The sequence below is a fragment of the Aotus nancymaae genome, unplaced genomic scaffold, assembly GCF_030222135.1.
Source record: "Aotus nancymaae isolate 86718 unplaced genomic scaffold, 86718_ANA_hifiasm-v0.15.2.pri h1tg000028l, whole genome shotgun sequence".
In the NCBI taxonomy this organism is placed as follows: domain Eukaryota; kingdom Metazoa; phylum Chordata; class Mammalia; order Primates; family Aotidae; genus Aotus; species Aotus nancymaae.
In genome coordinates this window covers 4,782,398-4,809,846 of record NW_026988441.1, presented here as the reverse complement: position 1 = coordinate 4,809,846, position 27,449 = coordinate 4,782,398, and the positions used below count along the sequence as shown (strand labels likewise).

Here is a 27,449-nt window from a genome sequence, read left to right as displayed (position 1 = left end):
CTTGAGGTTACATATGCCCTAACCCACCCCCCTCAACCCTGACTCCCACAAGCTCTCCTCACACCCCAAGGAGCCATCCCCCAACTTCCCTGGTCGCCCAGACACACCCCACCCTCCTTTCCCCCAAAGCATCCTCCTCAGACCTCTGTGACCTCCTCTCCCCTGTGCTGTCACCTCTCCCTCGTCTCTTGGCCTCATCCCTCCCACACCCTCTTGCACCTCTGTAAGTAACCTCAATGGCTCCGCTAAAGCACCCCTGGTCCCGTTCATACTCCCCAGGCACCCTCTTTCGCAACGGTGGAAACCTCTACCTATTTCTGCCCCCTCGACTCACTTCATCACACGCCCTCCCACCTGCGTTTACTGGCAGCTGCGTTTCATTTACATTCCCTGCGTCCTCTCGGTGCTCTCACCCTACAGCCCAAATCCCCACCCCCAAATCCTCCCCACATTCCCCACATTCCCTTCCCATCCCAGTTCTCTGCTCGGAACCCTCTGGGCTCCAGCCTCCACCCCTCCCCCACTTCAGTATCCCCACTCTCCCCGGTTCCAGGCTCAATCCTGCACCTCCTACCCAGCCCCCTCTAGCCCCTCCCCCTCGCCCCCCATCTTGGCTGCCCACGCAGCATCCCATTCATGCTCCCTCTGGCTGACTACCTGCCCTGCAGGAGCTCACACAATGCTTTTCCCCAGGCCATCCCTCAGCGACCCCGAGCGGCCTCCAGAGCTCAGTGGCCAGCTATTGTTCACTGGATCCCACACACAGGGGCACCGCAGCGGCCTGCACTCCCCTCCTTCCCCCACCCCCGCCCCACGGTCCCTCTCACAAACCCAGGGTCCACCAGCCCAGAGCCTGCTGCTGTGCACGCCGCACCCGCAACCCCACACTCAGCCCCTCCCCGTGTACCCGCGTCCACGGCCTGCCCAGATGCCCCACACAGGGACGCCAGCCCCCCTCCCCATGCTGAGAAGTGGCACAAACAAGCGGATGCGGCTCTCCATGCAGCTCAGCCGGGGCTCAGAACACGTGCCCTACTTGGGCAGAGGGCAGAGCCAGTGGCTCAAGTGCCCCTGACAGGCACAGACCCCCGGGGGCAGGGGGCAGGGGGGAGGAGCACATGGGGACAGAGACACAGGATAGACCCTCGAAGTAGGGACCTGTGGGGGAGGGGCAGGCCAGGCCCAGGAGGGCGGGTGTTGGGAAGCACAGCCGCAGTCCCTGGGACAGACCCACTCCAGCACACACACCACACACCACACACACAGAGTCCCAGACAGCCTCGCTGTCGCTCCAAGTCATACAGAGACAGACGCTGTCACACAGGGACACACAGATGGACACAGTTGGGGGGTGGGCTCGGAGCCCACCGTCTCTCCATCTCTCTCTCTCACTCACACACACACCGCGCACACACGCACGCGGCTGCAGGCAGTCACACACACGCACATCGACACAGCCACACTGACACACGCACCGTCGCACAGTGACACGCAGCGGAAAAAGAGGAGGGGAGGGGAAGCCGGGGGCGGGATGCGTGTGTGATGGAGGGGGGATGACTGTGAATGGGAGAGAGGGGTATGAATGGGGGGACTTGCCAACTCCGTGAAGAGGTGTGGGGATGTGGGGATCAGAGGGACAGGGGCCTGGGATGTAGGCGGATGCGGGTAAGCCACGGTGGCGCCCCACAGGGAGGGCTCGGGGAGTGGGGGCGCTAAGGGCGGCAGAAAGGCAAGTGGGTTCCAAATCCTGGAGGGGGATCCGTTTGGGGGGCCTGCTGGGAGGAAAGTCTGGGGGAAGAGCCGAGGTCCTGGAAGGGCCTGTGAGGGGGTGGAGGAAAAGATTCCCAGGGCTTGAGTGCGTATTGGGTGGGAGGTTGGGGAGAGGGGTCCAGGGAGGGAGATGGAGAGGAGAAGCGTTGAGACGAGGGTCCAGAAAGGGGTTTCGGGCTGAGAGAAGGTTAGGGAAGAGGAGTGGAGGGGAAGAGGCGGGTTGGGGGAGGGGGAAGGGCCCTGGGGCTGGGGGTTAGCGGCGGGGGAGGGTCGCCACCGCGGGCCGGGGCCTGCTGGCCGGGCCGCAAAGCAGGGGGCGGCGCGCTCCGTTACCTGTAGATGTACCAGACGCTGCGCCGCCGGGGCCCCAGGGCTGGCCAGCTGGAGGACAGCGCGGGGGGCGGCTGCGGCAGGGAGCTCCCACCGGGGCCGCCTCCGAGACCCCCGCCGCCGACCGCAGACAAAGCCATCGCCGCCACGGCCCCAGCCCCGGCCCAGGTCCCGGTGCCGGCCGCCCCCGCCGCCGCCGCCGCCGCCGCGTCCCCGTCCCCGCTCGGCCGAACCCCCGTGTCCGGGCCCCCAGGCCCCGCCTCATGCTGACCCGCGCCGGGAGGGGGGGGGAGGGGGCGCGCACCCCCCCCGCGGGAGGGAGGGCAGGGCCGGGGGCTCACATGCCAGGGGGCGCGGGGGCGCGGGGCGCGGGGTCGGGCCGCGGCGGTAACGCGAAGACCGCGGACGGCGCCGGCTTCAGCACCGCGGACAGCTCCGGAGGCGGGCGGCAGGAGCGAGGCTTAACCCCTTGGCGTCCTGCGCCGGGCGGCGGAGGGGGCCGGGCAGGGGGGAGGGGGCCTGGAGGGGAACGCGGGGGCCCCCTTGGCGGGAGAAGGGGGAGGGGCGAGGCTAGGAGGGGGGAGGAGAAGGGGGAGGCACTTCCGGTCTGAGCCCCCCCTTAACCCCCCTCCCCCCTCCAGAGCCCTCCCGCGCAGGTGCAGAGCGAGAGAGCGCGGGGAGAGGGACGCACAACATCACACAAGATGCCTCGCAGCCGCGTGCACGGACGCGCGGACGGAGCCCGCTTCCCGGGCAGGGACACCGCGGGTGAGAGAGGCCCCAGGCGGGGACGCGCAGCCCACCACCACAGACCAACACACAACGCACCTCGACACAGTCGGAAAGGAAGGCCAGGCCATTCAAACTGGGCCCCACGGCCGTCAGCGACACCCCTTCTCCACCAGAGAAGCCCAGGCGGAGGGGCGAACACACCACCACGGCTCCCCGAAAGAGCATGGACCCCCGAGCCAGCGCGAGGAGAGGGCGTCACACGCCAGGAGGAGGGACACACGGAAGGATCGCCCATCTCCGGCAGGGAGGCCGGGGTTGGGCCCTGGCAGCAGGGCCCATCACAAGGCACAGGCCAGGCCAGCACAGACAGGGTCCGGGAGCAGCGGGGAGGCAGGAGGAGGGGAGGCTCAGACGCACCACACACACAGCAGCACCACACACAGAGCAGCACGTGGGAGCCAGCGAGAGGCACGGAGGAGTAGGGGAGGAAGCCCATTGACAAGACAGAGTAGGAGACGGGACCACCCCCATTCAGCTGGTAGAGCAAGTGACCCCCACAGACGGAGGTCAAGGAGAGACCCAGAGAGACACTGGTAGACAAGAAGCACAGGCTGACATGGAAGCTCGGGGTGGGGGGTGTACCCCAATACTCACCCGGTGCCCAGAGCCGGAGACGTGCCAGGCAAACACGCACAACGGTCAAGCACCTCAGACACTCGGGGCGCAGGGTGGCACCCCAGCCCCACCCTCTCTCCCCATGTTGCCATTTCTCTGTCCCCCGCATCCCTGACCCATCCCCACTGGCCAGAACACAGACACGTAGGTTTGGACACATTTAATGGAAGGATGCTACGCACAAGGGGACCCTTCCCTGGATTGGAGGGAGCAGCGGAGGAGAGTGTCATATTTTAGACACCAAATTATGACCCTCCCTCCCCCACAGCCCTGTCCTTCTGGAGGCCCAAGCCCTGGAATCCTCCCCTCCTCTGCCCTTCCCTCCCCCAACATCCCAGGTCCTGAATCTCAGATCAATCAGACAGACACACATGCATGCACACACGTTCCTGTGCGAGTGCACACACAGTGACATGCACAGAGGACAGATGTGTGCAGAGACCCACCTGTCCGTGTGTGTGAGCAGACTCACTGACATGCCCACAGATTCAGAGAGGCACAGATGTGCAGAGCCAGCCCACAGTCATCATAGCCACAAAGGCATCGGTATGTACAGAGCAGGGCAGACCCTCCAGCCCCGGGCATAGGTACACGTACATCCAGGCTACACATGCACACAGATGCGTGTCATGCACACCTACAGAGACACACGTTCACACACCGGGAAACCTCAGCTCTGGTCGTGCACACGCACATTCATACACCCCCCCAGGCACCCCGTCTTTCCCTCCTGACCCCATCCCCTCCCTGCCCCTCCCCTCTCACCTCCCTGGGCCAATCCCATCGATTAAGCTTCCGAAGCAAGTCAGCCAGCAGCCAGGGAGGGGAAAGGTGTCAGTGCACCCCTCTCCTCACCCCCATCCCACCCAGCCCTGACTGCACCCTCCCCACGCCAGTGCATGGGACACACACACTCCCACTGCACGCGACTGCACAGAAATGGGGCACAAGAAGGAGACAAGGGCCTCCAGCCAGCCAGACATAAGAACTCCCCAGGCCCCTAGGCGTCCCCACCCTGCCCTGGCCACTCCATTGGTCTCTGGCAACCCCAGAGCTGGGCAGTCTGAGTGGCTGCGGAAGATGATTTGGGGTTGGGTTGGGCTGTGCTGTCTGAAGCTAATTCTGGCTTCTCCCACCCCTGGATCAAATTTTAGAAGGAACAGATTAGAAAGGGGGCTTAGAGGTAATGGAAATATTTAAAGGCATAAATTGTGAAGGGAACTTGGGGTGAGGGGGGTCACCCAAGGGTGTAAGGACATTTACCTTGGGGCATCAAAGCTGTCGTAGGAGCCCACGGTATAATGCCGGAAGAGTCTCTTTGCCTTGTCACTGCGGCTTTCTGCAGGGGGACAACAGACAACCTTGGACTCGTGTGGAAACCACAAGCCCAACCCCAAGTCTTCCCATCTACCTCCCAGCACCCACCCCCATCAAGAAACGGAAAGGAATGGACATGGGAATCGTAGGGTCCACTGAGCACAGCTGGGGGTTCTCTCTGCATTACCTTGCTTGCTCTCCTGAGAGCGATTGGCCACCTCTTCCAGGCAGTCAGAGGGGAACCAGCCAACACGACCTTTGACCTGGCCTTCCCAGAAGCCTCCTTCCCCGATGCTAAGTACTGGTTGGAGAACAGGGACACAGACACATTTCTGCATTTCTGTGCTGCCCCTCAGCCGGCAACACACTCAACTTATAGCCTTCCCCAGTTACCAGCTCCTGGCCAAGGGCATCCTTAATAAACGTCTGAGGAAGGGATGAGGAGCTTGGGGGAGAACCAAATCATATCACTCTTGCCTTCTAGCTTCTGGATCCAGTGGGGACCAGAGGCACTGGGGAAGAGGGGTGTGTTCCATGACATGGTCTTCCCACATTAGGGGCAGGTCCACGATTGGTCCTCGTCTCCCCTGGTAACTGGTCACAGCTCAGTTGTGTAATTCCCCTACACCCTCCTAGGCTCTGTGGACTTAGATCACGGATGGAGGGACGAGCTCCACCTTACCATCCCACCGCTGTCCCCGCCACCTCCCAAAGTCTCCTTGCCACTTAATCTATTGTCCTTTGTCCCCAGACCCCTCTGTTTCTCTTTGCCTCTCCCGGCTCTAGAAGGGAGAAGAGATGAGAATCACCTGTTTCCTTCTCTCCCTCTTCCCTAATGGAAGCTGCTTCCCCCTGCCCGACCTCCCAGGTTCTACTGCTTCCCCATTTAGCAGACATCACTGACTGCCTGTTACGTGCCTGGTGCTGAAGTACAGAGATGCATGACAAGAACAGCTAATGTTTAACTAGCTCTCACCTGGGCACTTTCATTATCCCCCTTTTACTCATAGGAACACTGAGGCTTGGAGAGCCAAGATCATTTGCTGAAGGTTACAAGGCTAGTAACTGACAGATCTGGATTTGAACACAGCTCAGTCTGCTTCCAGGGGTCATGCTTTCAGTCACTCAGGAGCTGTTACCTCTCCATCCCAGAGCTTTGCTGCATGACAGTGGCACCAGTGACAACACATTGTCTTCCATTTCCTTGGCGTTTTTCATGACTCTGCCCCCATTCGGCCCTTCACATATTTTCCTTCCTCATTCAACCCTTCCTTACACCTACCTAGGTAACAACTCTTTTTCCATTTTAGAGATGAAACTGAAGCAAATGTGGAGAAAACCCCTGCCTGGAGATGGCTCCAGCTATGCTAGGGGCTGGGTTGGGGCCATCAGATGTGTTCCCTTCCACAAACTGCCTCCCTTGAGAGCCTCTGGGGAGACCAAATGAGGGGAAGCTGAAAGTCATGGAAGAGAGCAGGAGATGGGGTGTCAAGGGAACTGGGTTCTTGTCTGGTTCTGCCATGCCTGGCTTGGTGGTCTTGTGATCAATCATTTGTTCACTGAAAAAATACTTATTTAGTACCAGTCACGAGTCAGGTGCCAGGGTAGACACTGTTGAATATAATCAATGTTCCTTTCTTTGAGAAGCTTCCAAACCAGCAGCCAGTAGGGGCGTAACTGTACAAGTGACTGCATGATTGGGAGTTGGGGTCAGAGTGCAAGAGAAAAGAAGAGGGTGTTTGGAGAGAAGCCAGATGGGAGTGTATAACTTACATATGGCAAAGGGGTCCAGGGAGGTGTCCCTGAGGGGTGACATATAGGGTGAGTCCTGAAGGATCCTAGGAGCTGGGGAGGCAAAGAAAGCATGGAAGAGTTTTCCAGGCAGAAGGAACAGCATGTTTGAAGGCTTTGGTGTACAAGAGGGCTTGGGGCACTGGAGGGTTGGGGGGCGCTTGGAGGATTGGAGTATTGGGGGCTTGGAGGATTGGGAGGTTTGGAGGATTGGAGGGCTCGTGGATTTGGGGGATTGGAGGGCTTGGGCACTGAAAGATTGGAGGGTTTGGGGTATTGGGGGAATGGAGGGCTTGGGGCATTATGGGATTGGAGGGCTGAGGGCATTAGATGATTGGAGGGCTCAGGGAATTGGGGCATTGGAGGGCTTGGGCACTGAAAGATTGGAGGGTTTGGGGTATTGGGGGAATGAAGGGCTCAGGGTGTTGGGGATTGGAGGGCTTGGGGTATTGGAGGAATGGAGAGTTTGGGGTATCGGGGGAATGGAGGGCTCAGGGCACTGAAGGATTGGAGGGTTTGGGGTATGGGAGGATTGGAGGACTTGGGGCATTGGGGGATTGGGGGGTTTGGTCATTGGGGTAATGGAGGGCTTATAGCATTGGAGGATTGGAGAGAAGGATGAGGTCCCTGGAACCTTGTGGGTGAAGGGAAGAGTCGCATGAGATAAGGTTGGCGAGATAGGCAGGGAGGCAGCTTGGAGGCCAAGTTAAGGCTTTGGACTTTGATTCTGAGAGTAGAGTGAGTCTGCTACCTCATCGGGATGTGTGAAACTCGGTGACATCGTGGATGTGGGCGTGCTTTGAGGCAATTAAGTCCCTTTTAATGGAAGATGAGGATATAAAAACAGAAGGCGGTGTGCTCTCTCCCTGCATTGAAGCCTTGAGTGTGTAGCTCAGCAAGATACTGCCCATGGTCCTCTGCCTGCACAGAAGGGCCTTTACCTCTGGCCTCAGCTCAGCATGCTTTTCTCCCATCAACCCCCACCCCACGTGCCTACGTCCCAGGCAGCTGGCCCTGAAGAAGCTGCACCTGGCCCCCACAGTGGCTCCTGAATTGGATCATTCATTCACTCAATATATGTGTATTGAAACCTCCTGTAGGCTGGGTCATTAAACTGAGCCCTAGAGACCCAGAGACCATTGACTTATGACCTCACCTACAGGAACTCAGGCTATGGGAAGAGAGACTATGAAACACATGCAGTTACACTGCCCGCCTGATGCTCTGATCCCTGAATACCCTTCAAGGCCTCACTCAAGTTCACCTTCTATGCTAGGACCCTCCTGGCTTATCCAGGGGCCTGAGTCTCTGTCCTCTAAGTGCCTAAAATAGGGGCCAAAATAGGGGCCACTTAGGAAAATGATGGCTTTTTCTTTTTTGAGGTGGAGTTACACTCTTGTCACCCAGGCTGGAGTCCAGTGGCACAGTCTTGGCTCACGGCCACCTCCCCCTCCTGGGTTCAAGCTATTCTCCTGCCTCAGCCTCCCAAGTAGATGGGATTATAGGTACATACCACCACACCTGGCTGGGTTTTTTTTTTTTTTTTTTTTTTTTTTGTATTTTCAGTGGAGATGGGATTCACCATGTTGGCCAGGCTGGTCTGGAACTCCTGATCTCAGGTGAGCCACCCGCCTTGGCCTCCCAGTGTTGGGATTACAGGCATGAGCCATCTTGCCTGGCCAAATGATGGCTCTTATATGGCACTTGTTATGTAGGAAACACTGATCTAAGTGCTTCACATCATCTGGCTCCTCTAATCCTCATGAGGGTCCCATTTTACAGATGAAGAAACTGAGGCCCAGAGAAATCATTTGGTTGAGGTCACCCCGCTACGAAGTGGTAGGGTCAGGATTGGAACCCAGGCTGCTTGGCTCTCAACCTTTATACTGCTTGGCTCCTGGGCGGCCTAGAGTCTGGCAAAGAATTATTCGATGCCTCATATTAACAGCCACACCCGCTGCATGTGGTAGTCTCTAAAGCACCCTATCCAAGAACACGTCAGCAGCCCTGCAAAACCTACAAGCAGGGCGACTGGCACCACTTTCCAGATGACGGAAAAGCGAAAGGGAGATGAACCCTGATGACAGCGGCCACCGTTTTGGGAGCCCTTGCCACGACCAGGTGTCTTACATTTGCCAACTCATTGGGGCCCATCTCTCAGTTGAGGACCCCTGTGCAGATGCAGGAGGCAAAGTTAAGGCTGCTCGGCCTCAGGCTCCACACCAGGTGGCAGGAAGGACTGTGGGCTCGGACTGGGAGCCTTGGGCAAGCGGCCTCACCTGTGTGCGGCTCTGTTCCTTCAACTATGCAATGGGGCCCGTGACCCCCCCTCCCCAGAAAGGCCCATCAGGAGTCTAATGAGACGATTTAGCGAAATGTTCCAGCCATGCCCTGCACACAGCGTCGGCATCCCACGAATGCTCACTTCACTTCCTTTGCCCCAGCACTGCCTCCTGACAGGGTCATCTTAGCTACACTCTATGCTCCTCCAAGGCTCAAGAGGCGTCCCGGGGCTCTCTGAGTCCTCCAGAGTGCATGAGGTACTCCAGGTGCCCAAGAATGGTCTGCTGTCTGCTCCACCTCCTCCCTGATCGCCCCCACAGCCCAGCCCGTCCCTGCTTCCACCTGGCGTACCTTTGATTTTCTCGCCCTTGCTCAGGGAGATCTCCCCCTCGGCTTGGGCCTGGTACGATTTCACAGCCATGAAGGAGCGTCCGGGTACCGCTGAGTAGAGCTTCCTCCGCCTCCCGCGGCTGCCCAGGGAGCCCCCAGGGCCCCCTGAGCCCCCCGTGCCCCCAGCTGGCCCTTCCCGGGGTGTCCCGCTGGAGCTGCGTACACAGAGGGCATGAGAGGCAGGGGAGAGTGGAGGGAAGGGACACCTCTAGGAGGACAGAGGTCCTTGGGTGGGGGAGGATGGAGCATCAGGGTGGGGGGTAGGGGTTTCCCAGCACTGGCATCCTCAGGGGAAGAGGGCATTTGGGGGCTCCCTCTGCCTGCCCACAGCTGTCCCCCCAGCCCCCTCTCCTGCCTCCTGGCTTCCGGCTCTGCCCCTCCCACGGTCCTGTGCGCACCGCCTGATTCAGCTTCCTGAGGCTGAGCTGGGACTGTGTCATCCCTCTGCTCACGAGCCTTCCGCGACTCCCGGCTTCCTCCTGGGTCAGCTCCAACTCCTCTGCCCGCCGTTGCCAGCCTCTCCCCCACTTCCTTGGGACTCGCCTGGCTGGCCTCCACCTCCCTCTCACCCTCCTCTAGCCAGGTGGGCCTCCTGACCCTGGAATGTCCACCACCCCCTTCTCATCCTCCCTCCAGTGTGACCTCTCTGTCCACCCCCCACCGCCAAGTCCCTGCCACCAGCCCTCATTCTCTTCCTGCTCAGCTTCCTCCACCTCACTCTGTCATTCTGTCTGTCCTCAAGGGCTGGGGCCTATGTTTATTTGGGGTACCCCCTGCCTGGGGCCCCTGTCGTGGAGCAGACGCCCAGCTAACATGTGGTGCTCTGGAGATGGAGTTGGGACAGCACCTCCCAAGGACCTTACTTTACCCAGAGTGACACTAGGGACTTGGATGGATGGGGACGCAGGGAGGAAGGCAGCTGGGCTGGCCTTGGGAGAAGCCGCTGATCCAGGGAGGAGATTCAATGCGGCTGGGAACTGTGGCGCCAGGGCAGCCTCCCCTACCTGGGCCGGCCTCGGGGCTGCCTCTTGGCGTCCTCAGGGTGCCTCCCTCTGGATGGAGAGCGGGCCCGGGCACCCCGGGGGCTGCTGGCACTTCGGAGGGTCCCGCTGCTGAGCTTGGTGGTCGGGGCTGAGGGCTGCGACTGGCCCTGGGACCCTGAGGTAGGGCCAGGGGCCCCAGAGGATGAGGCCCCCGGGGCAGAGAATACCATCCAGTCGGGCAGGGCCATGCTGGTGTCACTGTTGGCTCGCAGCAGGGCCGGGGGCACCGTCAGCCCTGTGCCCGGGGGCCCCCGTCGCCGGGCCGCGTACTTCGGGGACTCCTGGAAGGGCACTGAGAGGGCACAGTGGCGGTGGGGGCAGATGGGAGGGGGAGAAAACGCAAGCAGGGGGCCATTCGGGGATGAGAGATGGTGGGAGAGAGGTATGAGGGAGAAAGACAGAGATGAGAAAGGGTGGGGGGCCTGGAACTGCCCCCCTCCACCACCCAGACATTTTGGGTTCTCTAGGGTTTTCTCCATCCGATCCCAGCCCCCATATCCGGTCCCCCAACTGCCCATCCCACCGTGAACTTCCAGCCGCCCCAGGTTCTCTGTGTAGCCCCAGCTCCCTGTCACTCACCCACATCCTGTTCTCGATGGTTTCGGATCAGCTCCCCCAGCTCAAAATTCCCAGCAATCACTGCCACCTGGAGAGAGGGGGTACAGGCAGGTGGGGGGCAGGCAGCAGAGAGAGGGCTGGAAACACGGTGAGGTCCCTGGCCCGACCTGAACCTTCCCCCCATGCCCTCCCTCTTATTCCAGCTCCCCTCACAACCTCTCTCCTTGCTTTCCTCATTGTTCCCTTCCTTATCCACTGGGTGTCACTGTCACCCCTTCCTCAGCCCCGGAAATGTCAGCACATCCCCTGCAGCCCGGACCTGGAAGGGGGTCTGTCCATTGTTATTCTTCACATCCTTGTCGGCCCCTCGATACAGGAGGATCCTGGCACAGGTCTCCTGTGGGTGATGGCCCGTGGCGCAGGACGGAGAGACAAAAAAAAAATTAAGGTCACCATGAGTGGGTACAGGTATTACTCGTGGTGTACCGGTGTGCAGGACATAGCTGGAACGTTTCACCAAATCATCTTAGAAGACTCCTGATGGCCCTTTCTGGGGAAGGGGATCCTGGGTCCCATTGCATAGTTGAAGGAACAGAGCCGCACACAGGTGAAGACACTTGCTCAAGACCCTTAGTTCGAGCTTGTGCTAAGATCCACAGGAATAAATACTCTACCCTAAACCTGCACCACTCAAGACAGCAGCCGCCTGCCAGGTATGGACCAGGAGCACTTTAGTTTCAATGTGGCCAGCCAAAACGGATATGCACCATGCATGCAAAATACACACTATATTTCAAGGGCGCCATATGAAAACAAGAGAGAATTTAAATGTCTGTAGCCAGGCTCGGTGGCTCAAGCCTATAATCCTAGGACTTTGGGAGGCCAAGGCAGAATTCCAGACCAGCCTGGGCAACATACTGAGCCCCCCCTATCTCTACAAAAAGATCAATAGAAATTAGCCAGGCATGGTGGTGAGTGCCTGGAGTCCCAGCTACTTGGGAGGCTGAGATGGGGGGATCGCTTGAGCCCAGGAGTTTGAGGCTACAGTGAACTGAGATCAAGCTTGGGTGACAGAGCAAGGCCCTGTCTCCCTCCAGGTGAAAAAAAGAAAAGTTAGGTGTGGTGACTCACACCTGTAGTCCAGCATTTTGGGAGGCCGAGGCGAGCGGATCACTTGAGCCAGGTATTCAAGACCAGCCTGGCCAACATGGTGAAACCCCATCTCCACCAAAAAATACAAAAATTAGCCAGTCATGGTGGCAGGCGCCTGTAATCCCAGCTACTCAGGAGGCTGAGGTGGGACAATCGCCTGAACCCAGGAGGTGGAGGTTGCAGTGAGCCGAGATTATACCACTGAACTCCAGCTTCGGTGACAGAGTGAGACTCTGTCTCAAGAACAAAAACAAACAAACAAAAAACCTCTAATAATTTCTGCACATCCTACGTTGAAATGATAATGTTTTGGATACACTATTATAAGTAAAATATGGTGTTAAAATAAATGTCACCTAATTATTTTCCCCTTCTTTTTAACGTGGCCACTAGGATATTTGATGGCGTTTAGGATATATGGCTCATGCTATGTTCCACTGGACGTTCGGGCAGGATAATTAATTCTTGGTCATTCATTGGTTTGTGGGGGATGTTCTGAGCACTGCAGGTTGTTGAGTAGCATCCCCCATTTCTACCACTAGATGTCAGTAGCACTCCCCTCCCCAGTCATGACAACCAAAAATGTCTCTAAACACTGCCAAGTGTCCCCTGGGCGGCAGAAGCTCCCGGGTTGAGAACCACAGGTCTAGACCTTCCGGAGGCTTATCATGTTACATGCCAGGCACCTGGCACTTCAGAGGCAAAAGCTCACTGAATTGCCCAGCAATTCCTGGAGATGGAAATTGTCTCTATTTTATAGAGGAGGAAACTAAGGCTTTCAAAAGAGCTCAAGGTGGGCCGGCACAGTGGCTCACTCCTGTAATCCCAGCACTCTGGGTGGCTAAGGCGAGGATCGCTTGAGCCCAGGAGTTTAAGACCAGCCTGGGCAACATGGCGAAACCCCATCTCTACAAATAATACAAAAATTAGCCTGGCGTGTTGGCACACGCTTGTAGTCCCAGCTACTTGTGGGGCTGAGGTGAGAGGAGCACTTGAACCCAAGAGGTCAAGGCTGCAGAGAATCTTGTTCATGCCACTGCACTCTAGTCTGGGTAACAAAGTGAGACCCTGTCTCAAAAAACAAAGCTCAAGGTCACACAGCTGGTGATTATCAACCCCAGATTTAAACCCAGATCTCTGTGACTCCAAAGCCTTCTATCTTTTTTTTTTTTTGAGACGGAGTTTCACTTGTTACCCAGGCTGGAGTGCAATGGCACGATCTCGGCTCACCGCAACCTCCGCCTCCTGGGTTCAGGCAATTCTCCTGCCTCAGCCTCCTGAGTAGCTGGGATTACAGGCGCGCGCCACCATGCCCAGCTAATTTTTTGTATTAGTAGAGACGGGGTTTCACCATGTTGACCAGGATGGTCTCAATCTCTTGACCTCGTGATCCACCCGCCTCGGCCTCCCAAAGTGCTGGGATTACAGGTGTGAGCCACCGCACCCAGCTCAAGCCTTCTATCTTAATTGCATTTTCTGCCAGACCCAGAAGGAAGGGGACATACATTGCAGAGGAAAGGGTAGGGGCAGGACTGGGCCAGTGGGGACAGGGACGCCTTCTACATTCAGATCAATTTCTCACCAATGTCAATCACACATCAGCCCTCATCACTCTCTGGGCTAAGCACAAAGTCCATGCCACAGCCTAGGAGGGTTAGTGTTAGCTGAGCTAACCTGAGCTGCCTGTCCTACCACTCCCCACCCCGACCCTTCAACTTCATCCTCTACCACCCACCCTTGCTCCCAGGCTCCAGCCACACTGGCCTCCTCCTTCCTCTGATAGCACACTTGTGCCCCAGGACCTTTGCACGGCTCCTCCCTCTGCCTGGAATCCTCTCCCGCTAGATCTCGGCATAGTCTGCTTCCTTACTTCATTGAGGCTTCTGCACACATGCCACCTCTTCAGAGAGGTCTTCTCTGGCCACCTTGTCTAAAAAAAACCCTTGTGGATCACCTGAGGTCAGGTGTTCAAGACTGTCCTGGCCAACATGGTGAAACCCCGTCTCTATGAAAAAAATACAAAATTAGCAGGGCGTGGTGACGCACCTCTCTAATCCCAGCTACTCAGGAGGCTGAGGCAGGAAGATCGCTTGAACCTGGGAGGCGGAGGTTGCAGTGAGTCAAGATTGTGCCATTGCACTCCAGCCTGGGACAGAGCAAAACTCCTTCTCAAAAACAAAACAAAACAAAAACAAAACCTTGTCCTCTTCCTTGCTTTATTTATTTATTTAATTTATTTTTTTGAGATGGAGTTTGCCCAGGCTGGAGTTCAGTGGTGTGATCTTGGCTCATTGCAACCTCCGCCTCCTGGGTTCAAGTGATTCTCCTGCCTCGGCCTCTCAAGTAGCTGAGGTTACAGGAGCCTGCCACTATGCCTGGCTAATTTTTCTATTTTTAGTAGAGATTGGGTTTCACCATGTTGGCCAGGCTGGTCTTGAATTCCCAAACTCAGCGGCCTCCCAAAGTGCTGGGATCACAGGTGTGAGCCACTACGCCCAGCCCCTTGCTTTATTTTTTAATATGACACTGGTGTGTGTGCCAGGCACTCTAAGCCAATTGACTCATTTTCTTCGTAACACCATCTCCCTGAAATTCCATTTTCTGTTATTTGTCCCATTAGTGTCTCTTCTCTTCTACATCATAAGTTGCACAGGGGATTCATTTTGCCTGTGGCACCAGCCACCTGGATTCATGCTGGACCCACAGGAACTGTTCGGTAGGAGGAATGTCCTCTCCCTTTTGTCCTGGCCTGGCCAAACCCAACCTGGCCTCCAACTCAACTCTACCCCAGTGTCCTCTGATGCTAATTTAACCAGCATTCCCCAAGCACCTCCTTGATCTTACCCCTTCCACGTGACATGTTACAGGACAGGCTCAGAGAGGGCAGACACTATGCCCAAGGCCACACAGCCGGTTAGTGGAACAGTTAGGATTCCAACCTGACCTTCTTTTTTTTTTTTGAGACAGAGTCTCTCTCTCGCTCTGTCTCCAGGCTGGAGTGGAGTGGCGCGGTGTTGGCTCACTACAGCCTCCGCCTCCTGGGCTCAAGTGATTCTCCTATGTACCTGGCCTTCTGATGCTATGAATGGACGGCTCTGAGCGCCGAAGTCACACATCAGGCAGCAGAGTTAGCCCAGTGTGTGTTCTGGGTGTGTTTGTGTGTGTGTGTGCATGTGAGTCTGTGTGTGCCTGTGCTGGCCAGCTAGACTGTTAACTGCTGCCATGTGTATTTTTGCATGTTTTCACACCTCCAACCTCACCCTGGGGGCACAGGACCAGAGCACGGCCCCTGAGCTCACCTGCTCCTCATCCTACTCTTACAAAGCTGAGAAGGTGTGCAAGTCCCTCCCCTGGGCGCCCAGAGAACCTCGCATTTAAAGGCATCCTAGCACTTATCTCATGCCGTCGCTGTGATTTGTTTACACGTCTGCCTCCTCACCAGACTGTGAACTCCCAGCCCCCCACGCCCTCACCCTCCCCAGGGCAGATGCTGCGTCTGATTCATCTCACATCCCCAATGCCTGGTGCTGCGCACATAGTAGGTGCTCGAGAAACGTGCATGGAAAGAATGAGGATGGAAGATGTGGGGTTGAGTCTGTCAAAATTCATTTGTTCGAGTCATTCATTCATTCGTTGAGTCATTCAGTCTGTTGAAACACGCAAACACCTGTTGAATGCTCTGAGCCAGGCACTCTGCACAGTCTTGGTGGAAATCCAAGAGGACTAACCCATCATTCATTCACTCATTTTCATTCATTCATTCATTCATTCACTCACTCAACAAAGATGCATGTGGGCCTGCTCTATGCCGGGGCCCTGGAACAGAGCAAGTAATCAGACTCAACTCTCCCCCTTGAGGTGCTCACAGCCTAGACACGGATCTGACTTTCACCACTAAAGGCTAGACAGGCATGTCAGGAGGCCAAGATGGCAGGGGCTGAGGAACAACTGTCAGACTCAGCTCTGGCTCTTGGAAAGCTTAAAGCCTGGGAGGAAGAAGGGTGGGGGGCGGGCATGAAAACGGAGGAAACAAGTTCTCATGTGTTATGCATCGATTTGTTAAGCCCATGGCAAAGGCAAGCAAAACTATTAACCCATTGATCGTTTTGCACGGCGGAGATTAATTAACGACCCATTTCACAGCTGAGGAAGGAGACTACCAAGGAGGGGAAATGATTTGTTCATCAGTCTACTAAGAAAACTCTGCCTCCTGTCTCTCTTTTTTTTTTTTTCAGAGTCAGGGTTTCACTCTGTCACCCAGGCTATAGTGCAGTGGCATGATCATAGCTCACTGTAGCCTCCACCTCCCAGGCTCAAGTGATCTTTCCAACTCAGCCTCCTGAGTAGCTGGGACTACAGGTGCACGCCATTGTGCCTGGCTAATTTTTGTATTTTTCTTTTTCTAGACGGAGTCTCGCTTTGTTGCCCAGGCTAGAGTGCAGTGGTGCGAGCTCAGCTCACTGCAACCTCCACCTCCCAGGTTCAAGTGATTCTCCTGCCTCAGACTCCCAAGTAGCTGGGACTACAGGTGTATGCCACCATGCCCGGCTAATTTTTGTATTTTTAGTAGAGATGGGGTTTCACCATATTGACCAGTATGGTCTCAATCTCTTGACCTCATGATCCACCCACTGCAGCCTCCCAAAGTGCTGGGATTACAGGCATGAGCCACCGTGCCCAGCCAATTTTTGTATTTTTCATAGAGGCTGGGTTTTCCCATGTTGCCCAGGCTGGTCTCGAATTCCTGGGCTCAAGCCATCCTCCCGCCTCAGCCTCCCAAAGTGTTGTGATTACAGGCATGAGCCACCGTGTCTGGCCTAATTCTCTAAACTAAAATTTATCTGTTTATCTGAATGGTACAGTTTCTGTCTCTCGACTGGACCCTGACTGACACTGGTGATGGTAACAATGACAATTATTATTCTGATGGCTGCCTTCCAGGGATGAGCATTTAATATACACGATGGCTCATCCTCTTCAATAAAAGCTGGCATTATTCCTATTTCAGGAAGAAGGATGGTGCCTCGAAGAGGGGGAGGGACTTGTTTGCCCCCCACCCCCATCTGCCTGTGGGGCTGGGGCTTCTTCCCCCTCAGCAGCGCAAGGGCCTGCGAGTCAGAGCATTGGTTTCGAGGCCCGTGTCGCAGAGCAGGAGGGGCAGAAGCACACAGGGAGAGACGTGCCGGCACCATGTTGGTTCGGTTTGACAAACACTGAGTCTTCCCTGGGCTCCAGGCATACTGCTGGCTGCCACGAGGCGGCACGTGGCCACCTGCCAAATCCCCAGCACTGCAAGTTCTGCCGAGCAGAGGGGGCCGAGGGCTGTTTTGGAAGACTTCCTGGAGGAAGGGGGCTGACAGACAAGCTCTGTCATGCCAGCGCCTGTCCCTCTAAGTAACCCCCAGCAGCCCTTCAAGGGCAGGGAGCATCAAGGAACAGGTGGGGACACTGAGGCTTCCCACAGGGCTGACCTGCCCAGGATCACCGGCAGCTTGGGTGGCTGAAGTGCCAGAGGTCATGACATTGAAAGCCCCGGCTCCTGCCAACCAGCTGTCGTGAGACCCCTGCCTACTCTGTACCTCTCCTCTCCCAGGGACTCCGGAAGTGGGGATGTCCTCCCTGTCTCCTTTCAGCACTCCCTTCCTGCTCAGGGACCCAGGTTGTCAGAACCCCCAAGGTCCTGAATTGCTAAAACTCCTATCCCACTCTCATTCCCTTCAGGGGCTGCAGGGGCTGCACGCTGGCCTTCCCCTGTGTCCTGCCCTGCTGACACGTGGCACCTGCACACATCACTGGCTGAATGAAGACACATGGGAACTGGGGACCCACAGCCCCCTTTCTTCTGGCTTTCTGGACAGGCCATGCCCCCCGCTCTGGAGCACCCCTTTTATCCCTTTTCTACTCCTGCTAATCTTAACACTGGGGGCACCTCTTCCAGGAAGCCACCTCTACCCCCAGCCACTCCACTCAAGCCCAGTCCGAGACGTGGGCTCCCACAGGGACCTGGATTCCCTGTGACTTTGCTCTGAGCACTCTGGATTGCAGCAGCAAACTATGTCATCTGCCCTCTGCTAGGCCACAAGCTCAACACTTTGTCCCCAGCACCCAGCTCTGGGCCTGACACAGAGAAGGAGCTCAGTAAATATCTGTTGGATGGATGGACGGACGGACGGACGGACGGATGGATGGATGGATGGATGGAGGAATGAATGGATCACTGGATAAAGGGTGGAAATAGTGAAGAAGTGAAGGGTGCAGAGTGCAGTCAAGAGGAGTGCCTGAGCTTGGCCCTGGGGGAGGCGGCTGTGGGGGGTGTGAGGGGCCTAGGGCGGCCGCTGCTAGACAGACCTTATTGTAGAGGGCGCAGATGTGCAGAGCTGTGTTCCCCGAGGCGTTCTGGGCTCCAGGCTCAGCCCCGTAGAAGAGCAGGTGCTCCAGGTGCTGAGAATGACCCCGCTGGCAGGCCTGGGCAGGACAGGGAGCGAGGGGCATGGATCAGACCCAGGCTGGATTCCGCCCAGGCTGCTCTCCCTCTGGGCCGAGAGTCTGTCTATGACCTGTGTTCTGGCCTTCTGATGCTAGCGTTCACCGCATCCACCTCCCCATCACCTTTTAGCCCCACTTCCTGCTGAGGGGCCTGGGCTGTCAGCTTCACAACCCAGATGTCCAGTCATTCCAAGCCCCAGGTGTCTGGTCTACCTCCTCAAGAGGGCCAAGAGGCCAGCCCATCCCTCTCAGGGATCAAGGCGTCTGGTTCCCCAGACCCTGCTCCCTTAGGGTCTTCATGTCTTCATCCCCCATCTTTTCCTCTTTGGGGGCCATGCTATCCTCACCCCCAAGCTCTGTGACGAGCCTGGCATCTGGTTCCCAGCCCCAGCCCCTTGGATGCCTTGGGGACCCGGTCCCCACCCCAGCCCTTCATGGCCCAGCCCTTCATGGCCCAGCCCTTCAGGGGCACCTGGTGAATCTCCTGCCAGCCGTTCTCATCAGCTATGCCCAGCTGGGCCCTGTTGTACAGGAGTAGCTCACAGCATCGGGGGTCACCACCCACCATAGCCGTGTGAAACAGAGGGGTCAGCCCCCGGCGGTCCTTGTAGTTGGGGGAACCCCCAAGGTCCAGGAGCGCCTAGGAACGGAGAGAGAGCCCAGTAGAAAAACACAGATGACCGTCACACATTAACCGGCTCATTCTGAAGGGCCAGGGGGACTTGGCAGTCCTGGGTGAACCAAGTGGCCAATGCCAGTCTCAGTTCCGCCATGATGCCCTTGCGCGACCTTGAGCCCGGCCCTTTCCCTTCCTGGACCGCTCTGATCCCCTGTTAACAATGTGGGAATTGGTAGATGCCTCCAGAGGACTCTGGCACTCTGACATCCTGCCCAGCCTTTCCCCTGGGGGGCAACCTTGGATGAGCCATTGAAGGATACTAGGGGCCACAGCACCCACTCATTCCACCTACTACAGGTGGGTTGTGGGGACAAATGAGAGGACAGAGTCTGGATGCAGGAGGGTCCCTGGCCAAGTGGGAGATGTTATTAGGTCCAGGATCTCAAAGAAGGGGCACAGCAGGAAGCCAGGGGACAGATGATAGATAAGCTTGGGTAAGGGCAAGGATCAGGCCAGCCTCACTGGGGCTGGAGGCCACTTCCTGCCCCCACTTGAAGGACAGCTCTGGGTGTGGAAGGCTGGCGATAATGAGCATTAATAGGAGAAAGTGTTGGCAGCAACCTGGTGTGAGGACAGCCTGTAGCAGAGCTGTCCAGCAGAACGTTCCGCCATCATGGGGATGGTGCGCAACTCCCTGCCCTATGTGGCGGCCACGCGTGGACCCTGAGCACTTGAATGTGGCTAGTGAGCCTCAGGAACTGAAACTTTAATTTTACTTCATTCTAATTAATTTAAATTTAAACAGCCCCAGGTGGCCAGTGGCTACTGGCTTGAATAGGTCTGGGGGCTGGGAGGGGTGTGTATGAGCAGGATGGGGGTTTGGGGGTGAGTGGGAATTGGGGGTACATGAAGAGGGTCTGCTAATTCTAGGGGTATACTGCAGATCCTTGTGGCTGGTGTCTGACTGCATTAGGGGCTCTTCAGGAAAGAATTTGAGGGAGAGAAGGGAGGGGCTGTTTAGCTGGAGCATCTGTGCATTGGGGTGCTTCTCAATGGCTGTTTTTGGGGGCAGCCCATCCTGACCTGTGTATGAAGAGGAATCAAGTGTCCTGGCGGGGGCAGGGGGAGAAGAAGAGTATTTTAAAATTAGACTGTGCAGCTGACGCTGTGTATGTATTTTGTGGGTGTATGGGTTTGTCTATTTGGGAAAGTGCATTTGAGGCTGTGTACGTGGGGAAGGGGCTGTATTTGGATGTGAGAGAGGAGGGAGCGGAGCTGGTGCAGGGCTGGGTTTGGAAAGGTAGCTGGAGGGCTCTTTTCAGGGTATATGAGGAGGGGCTCTATCTGGAGGCATAGCAGGGAGCTCACTTCATATTTTAAGGAAAGAGAAGGGTTTGCACCTTGGAGAGACAGAGGCAGGTGTGATATTGAGCTGGGTCACTGGGGATGGAGCCATTCGGGGTGTTTGGGGAGGAGGCTGTGCCTGGGGAATGCATGATATCAGCTATAGCCCAGGTGGGTACACCCAGGGGGCCTGACAAGGGTGACAATAGGAGCTGCCTGTCAGTCTATGGAAAGGGGCTTTGTACTGGGGACATGACAGGGCCTATTTTTAACAGAAACCAAAGAAAGGTTTGAGAAAGAACAAAGGGAAAAGGAGAGAGGGCCCCAGGACGGGGGCAGGGGTGCCCCACAGCCTCACCGTGAGTGCCAGGCAGTGTCGGGCACATGCGGCCTTATGCAGCGCTGTCATGCCATCCCGGGCCCGGAAGTCGATGTGGGCCCCGCCCAGGCACAGGGTTCGAATCACCTCTACGGAGCCTTCGGTCTGGGCCGCCAGTGTCAATGGGGTCTCTGAAGGGCAGGAAAAGCTGGTCACACAGAGCCCATTCTCTCCTCCATCCCTGCCCATTTTCTAGGCTCTGGAGCTCTCCACCCCACAGCCTCTGGCCCTCAGCCTCCCCTTCGGGACAGTGGCATGTTTGGGAGACACCCAAACAAGGAGCACTGAGATGGGGGTGTCACGGGCACAGCATCTGGCCTGGGGTGTCCCCAGGGAAACCACAGAGACTTGGATCAGTCAGGAATGGATCTGAATGCAGATGGCACCCCTGCTCCCCAGCCCTGTCCTGGCCCCAAGGTCCTCCTGCTGTGTGCCCCTCCCTACCTCCTGAATCCGAGTCATGGTAATTGGGGTCCAGCCCCTTGTCCAGCAGCCGCGCCACCTTGTCAGATGTCCCGAGCTGCACATACTCCAGGAACTTCTTCAACCCCGTCTGAGCCACAGGCAAAGAGAGAGAAGACAGGACAGTCAGGAGCAGGGAGGAGAAGCAGGGTCCTTGAGCAAGGCCGTCCAGTGAAAATACACGTGGAGTCATGTACATCATTAAAAAGTGTCTAGCACCCAGCCCTTTGGGAGGCCGAGGCAGGTGAATCACCTGGGCCCAGGAGTTTGAGACCAGCCTGAGCAACAAAGTGAGACCCCCTCTCCCAGTCTCTACAAAAAATGCAAAAAACTAGCCAGGTGTGGTGGCACACGCCTGTAGTCCCAGCTACTCGGGAGACTGAGCTGGAAGGATCCTTTGAACCCTGAAAGGTTGAGGCTGCAGTGAGCCATGATTGCACCACTGCACTCGACTCAAGCCCAGGTGACAGAGCAAGATCCTGTCAGGAAAAAAAAAAAAAAAAAAAAGAAAGAAAGCAGGGTGCGGGTGAACTGTTGTGTTGAAATTCATTTTTTTTTTCTTTTTTCTTTTTTTGAGATGGAGTTTCGCTCTTGTTACCCAGGCTGGAGTGCAATGGCACGATCTCGGCTCACCGCAACCTCCGCCTCCTGGGTTCAGGCAATTCTCCTGCCTCAGCTTCCTGAGTAGCTGGGATTACAGGCACGCGCCACCATGCCCAGCTAATTTTTTGTATTTTTAGTAGAGATGGGGTTTCACCATGTTGACCAGGATGGTCTCGATCTCTTGACCTCCTGATCCACCCGCCTCGGCCTCCCAAAGTGCTGGGATTACAGGCTTGAGTGAAATTCATTTTAATGATATATGTTCTTTAACTGACATAGCTACAATGTTATTGTTTCAACAGACAATTGAGATGAAATTTACTAATGAGATTATTTAACTTTTCTTTTTTTGATACTAAGTCTTTGAAACCCAGTGTGTATTTCACACTCACAGTGCATCTTAGTTGGGACCAACCACACTGAAAGCTCTCAGGAGCCACACTTGGCCAGTGGCTCCCAACATGGATGATGCAAGTCTGGAGGGATGGAACATTTAGGGGAGGAAAGAGTTCAATGCATGCTGTGGGCGGGAGAGGGCAGGCAAGGAGGGATTGGGAGGTTTTCCTTCTCAAGCATCAGGAATCCTTCATTTCTGACCAAAGCAGTTCCCCGATTTCCTCCCAGCTCTCACCATCAGAGACACAGGGGAGATAGGGGTTGAGGACTGGAGGGCAAGGTACCAGGATAGATATGGCTGGAAAAGGGGGAGTAATGCTTAGATTTTGCAGACGTTCAGGCTATGAGGGTGGGGGAACTGCAGCCTGTCTGTGAGATAGCCTCTAGGCAGAAGGACCTTCGATGTCAGGGTCCTAGGCCAAGGTGGGGAAGCAAAGAGGCCTTGGCTGGATGTGGGGAGAATCAGGGGAAGAGAAGGGGGACTCAAAGGAGGCCAGGTGGAAATGATTCAGCCCCAGGCAGAGGGATGAGGGATGAAAGAGGAAAGTAAGAAGGGGCTGTGATGGGGATAATGGCATTTGGGGTTGTCTCAAATGTGGTACAGCATCCCAAGTTAAGTCGGGGGTGGAGGGGACTGCCAGAGGGATAGCGGGCTTGAGGAATGTGGAGTCTGTTGGCCAAGAGGTGGGGAGAGAAGGTGCTTGGGCAGGGGCTCCGGTGGTAGGGTCTACAGGGGACAGATGCCAGCAGGGTTCTCTCACCTTCGTGTGCAATTTGGCCAGCTGCTTCTCATCCAGGTTGGTCTGTTTGTAAACTCGGGTCTTGTATCGGAACTGAGGTCAGGGATAGGGTAGTGGGAGAGACACAGAGACTTGGAATCAGGGGTCTGGGAAGGAGGCTTGGAGTAGGGGGAAGGTCTGATCCCCCTCTAATTCCCCGGTGGGGGCGTAACTCAGGGTAGGAGTGGAAACAGCCCTGGAACCTTGGTTTATTGGGCAGAGGGGAGGCAGTGGCTTTTCCAAGAGTGCTGGGTATCATGGTATAGGTGTGCTGCAACCCCTGCCTTGAAGGAGGAGGACTCTGGACCCCACAGGGAATGTTCTAGAGTGCCTACTGTAATTGGGAATCCTCCCCCAATTTGATGGGCCAGGAGAAGCTCAGGGCACGGAAGTGAATTGCCCAAGGCCACTTGGCTGGTCAGAAGTAGAACAGATGGTAATTTGAACTCAGGCCTCTCTGAGTTCCCTGTGCTGCTTAGAAGGTCTGGATTAGCACACTGGGTGCCCCCTCGTTAAGGTTTCAAGTGTGTTAAAAAGTGGGTGACGGACAGATGTATTTCAGGGTGTGCCTTCTCGTGTCAGTGAAGGAGTTGGGGAAGCTTCACCTCCAGGTAGGGGACCCCCTTCTCGAAAGACTGGGGGTACTCCCGCAGCAGCCTCTCCTCCTCCAGGAAGTTGGCATCACGGCCTGAGGTGGCCGGCTGGAACAGGCCATAGTTGAGCACATCCTGCAGGCTCTCGCTCAGGGCACAGAGCACCTGCTGCTTGGCCGTCCAGATGGTGGCATCAGGGTTGAAGCGCAGGCATTTCTGGTGGGGGAGGAGACAGGGGATAGGGTGGGTCAGGGGCCAGAGAGGAGCCTCAGGAGGGTTGGGAAGGGAGCTGGGAGCTGGGTGTCGGGGTGATTCCTCTGGGGATACCCAGCACCAGTGGCCTCCCCGTGTCAGTTGGGGCCCTGTACCCCTAGCTCCCCTATCCGCCCCTGCCGCCAGTCAGTGAGCAGGCACTCACTGTCTGGTGCAGGTCCGGGATGCCAATCCTGAAGACCATCATGCTGAAGTGGGCGTCGTCTGGGACTGACATTGAGCGGCCCTGAAGGCCTCTAACAGAGGCCAGGCTACCAGGTGCCCCACTGCCCCGGCCCCGGGTCCCCCGGGGGCCTCGACCTGGCCCGTCTGGGGAGCTGTCGGACTCTGAGCCCCCCTCGGGACACTCGCTGGCACTGTGGCGTTCCTCGTCCTCGCTTGTCGCGGGGCTGTGGGTCATCGTGGGGCCACGGGGCGACGGGGGACGGCAGCATCACAGGCGGCTGCGAGGGCCAAGGGCGGGCATCAGACTAGGAGATCAGGACCCCCCGGAGCCCAGGGCGCTACCCAGTGGTCAAGTGGTCAAGGACAGCCTTCCCCTACTGCCCAAGATGGACAGGAAGGAGGCTGGGCACACCCTCTGCCTGCAGGGCCTCCCTTGCCGCCTCCTCCCACGCTGGCATGCACACACCCCCATCCCTGACATGCTTCTGGCATGTGTCTCCTTCCCTGCCCTTGGCCCTGCTTGCAGCCCCCCACCCCCCCTGCGCCCCACTTTGCTGGTGACCCAGCGTGGCCGTGTCCCAGAAACCGCAGAATCACCACGGGAGCTGCTGGCCCACTTTGCCAGGCCACAGAAAATGCAGCTAAAATTAGCTAAGGACAGACAGGTGGACAAACTGACAGGCATCCTGCCCTCCTGGCCCCAGCCTGGCCCCTCACCCAGGGCAGTGGGGGGGGGGGCGGAGATTGGGGAGAAGCTGAGGCTGAGATGTAGTAAGGGGGAGATGGAGGCGTGGTGAGCCCGGAGCGGGTGGAGCTGGTGACTTCACTGAAGTGTGGCTGACAACGCGTGGCATGCTGAGTAGTGCTAGGGAATTGGTTGTCCCAGGGGAGCAAGGGGCACTGAGATGGGGTGTCACAGGCAGAGCATCTGGCCCGGAGTGTCCCCAAGGGAACCACAAGAAGTGGCCTTTGGAGGTTGGGGCATCTGGAGAAGGTGTGCGGGTGGGTGGGGAGGTTGGCCAGGGAGCACTGTCCTGGTGACAGTGGTGTGGTGCCCCGGTAGATATGAGTGGCAGCAGATGACCTGTAGCTCTTTTCTAGGACTGCAGGGTGGGTAGGCTGGCTTTGCTGAGTACTAGGGGCTCCAATCTGAGGACTGGGGTGTTAGGAGGGAGGTTAAGAAGTGAGAGGAGGGTCTGGGGGACTGAGGTGGGGGGTCGTTTCTGGATCCTTGCTGTTCTCCCGTGAGGTGGCCTTATGAGGGTGGGCCCCTTCCAAATGGGATCCGCCTCCCTCCTGTTCTCCCCCAACTCCCACCCCAGCACCGGAAACCAGAATGTCTGGTCTGGTCCCTCCCCCCCCACACCAGGCCCGGTTCCTGCACCGTTGCCATGGAGATGGGAAGCAGTGGAGGGTACTGCTGACTTTGGGGGAGTGGGGATGGGCTGGGGGGTTGGGGAAGGAAAGACGAAATGTGTGGGGGGGAAGGAGAGTTCCAGGAGCTGTGGGCGAACGAGCCTCTAACCCAGGGCCAGCGGACCCCTCCCCCACGCGCGGCAGCGCTGCGAAGCCCCCTCCCCCTCCAGGTACCCAGCCGCGCCGCCCGACCTGGTCCCTGCGGAGACCCTGGCCTCCTCCTCCTCACCCCGCCGCACAGCCCACCTCGCGATCTGGGGCCCGCAGCCACTCCCCCTCGGCTGACCCTGGCTGACCCCTAGCCTCAACCCCGCTGGGAGGGGGTGGCCAGTGGGAGGAAAGAAAAGCTGGCCGGGGCCCCCAGCGCGCAAGGCTGCCCCAGCCCCCGGGCCGGCTCCGGCCCCTCCCCCTCAGGGCTCGCGGGAGGGAGCGGGCACGCTCCGCCGGGGCGGCATGAATCAAACGCTCCGCGGCTAAGAATAGCTGGCACGCAGCTGGTACCAAGACGGGCTGAGGAATCGGCGAGGGGGGGGCGGAGGACGGGAGAGAGGGGGTGCCCTGGGAGGCTGCGGGGGAACAGGGGGCGGCTGGCGTGGCCGGGAGCCGGGCCCGGGAGAATGAATGGAGGCGGAGGGAGGCGGAGAGGGGCGGGGAGAGAGAGCCCGGGCCGAAGCTGGGAAACTGGTGGGGGAGAGCCCGGGCCGGGGAGAGGGGCGGGGGGCGCCGGGGAGCAGGAGTCGGGGGCGGGAGCCGAAGGGGCGCGCCGGCCGGCGGTGTAGCGAATGGAGACCAGGAGGGGACGCGGGGAGCTGGGGCAGGAGGTGGGATGGGAATGGAGGAGCCTGGAAGGAGAAGCGGGAGCTGGAGGGGTCGAAGGGGGCGGAGGAGGCCCGGGTCTAGACCCTCCCTGGAGGAGAAGGGGGACCGGGGTGACCTGGCGAAGGGGCCCAGGTGCGCCAGGGTGAGGCGGGGGAGTGGCCGGGCTGGGCGGGGAGGCGGGTACCGGGACTGAGCCCTTGGCCCCTGAGAGCCGGAAGGCGGGTTCGGGATAGGGGCTCTGCTGGCGGGGGATGGGGGGCGCGCCTCCCATCAAGGATGCGATCTGGGACGGGGCACGGGGGAACCGGGGCGTAACCCAATTTGGCGTCGCCCAGGGCAACGCTCCCCACCTCACCCGCACCCCCAGCCGCACACCCAGGCCCGGAGCCCGGCGCCAGGCCAAGGACATCCCGGGCGCCCCCGCCCCTTCCCGCGGCCCCGGCCCCGTAGCTCCCCCAACCCCCAGGTTCTCGACCCCCTTACCTGCCTGGCGGGGCTGCTGAGTCCCGGTCGGCGGCGCCCGCGGCCCCTCCCCCCTCCCCCCACCCCCCACCCCCCCGGAGACGGGGGACCCTCAGGCCATGCCCCACCGCCCCGGAGGGCGAGCGGGCCCGGGGAGGGGGCGGGCGGGGGCCAGGGGGGAGGGCGGGAGGGCCGAGGACCTCACCCCCCCCGCGGGCCGGGCCTGGCCATCCGCAGAGCGCCCCCCCTTCCGCCGCGGCCGCCGCGCCCCTCCTCGCCCGCCCCCGGCTCGGTCCGGCCGGTTCCGGGCGCCGCGTCTCCGCCTGCTCTTCCTCCTCCTCTTCCTCGGGCCGCCGCCGCCGCCGCCGCCGCCGCCCGCTCCGCGCCTCCTCTGCCACCCTTCTCGCTCTCTCGCTCTCGCTGTCTCTCCCTCACCCTGTTTCTCTCTCCCTCCCTCTCTCCCTCCCTCCCCTCCCTCCGCCCTCTCCCCTCCCTCCGGGAGTCGGCGGAGGAGACATCGCCCCTCCCCGCGCCCCCAAACCTCTCCCATCCCCCTCACCAACGCCGGCTCCGCCCCCTACCCTTGCCCTCCCCCACCACTCCTCTCCACCT

The 27,449-nt window shown here is 58.2% G+C and overlaps 1 protein-coding gene across 3 annotated transcripts in view; it reads right to left on the bottom strand.

Moving 5' to 3' along the window:
- The window catches only part of SHANK1 (SH3 and multiple ankyrin repeat domains 1), a 58,820-nt gene extending 31,555 nt beyond the window's left edge, over positions 1–27,265 (bottom strand). Inside the window, exons 1-15 of one of the 3 annotated variants that reach the window (XM_064380995.1) lie at positions 26,859–27,265; positions 24,121–24,418; positions 23,715–23,918; positions 23,092–23,163; positions 21,314–21,422; positions 20,849–21,000; positions 19,000–19,167; positions 18,390–18,506; positions 11,209–11,286; positions 10,911–10,977; positions 10,293–10,623; positions 9,250–9,443; positions 5,012–5,125; positions 4,771–4,846; positions 4,273–4,299 (exon numbers count right to left, since the gene is read on the bottom strand). In XM_064380995.1, the coding sequence (XP_064237065.1) occupies positions 4,273–4,299; positions 4,771–4,846; positions 5,012–5,125; positions 9,250–9,443; positions 10,293–10,623; positions 10,911–10,977; positions 11,209–11,286; positions 18,390–18,506; positions 19,000–19,167; positions 20,849–21,000; positions 21,314–21,422; positions 23,092–23,163; positions 23,715–23,918; positions 24,121–24,375 (1,964 nt within the window). In that variant the 5' untranslated portion in view covers positions 24,376–24,418; positions 26,859–27,265. Of the gene's footprint in view, positions 1–4,272; positions 4,300–4,770; positions 4,847–5,011; positions 5,126–9,249; positions 9,444–10,292; positions 10,624–10,910; positions 10,978–11,208; positions 11,287–18,389; positions 18,507–18,999; positions 19,168–20,848; positions 21,001–21,313; positions 21,423–23,091; positions 23,164–23,714; positions 23,919–24,120; positions 24,811–26,858 lie in introns of those variants that run through there. The other 2 variants (XM_064380994.1, XM_064380996.1) reach the window with 2 other exon arrangements.
- Positions 27,266–27,449: the final 184 nt, after the last annotated feature.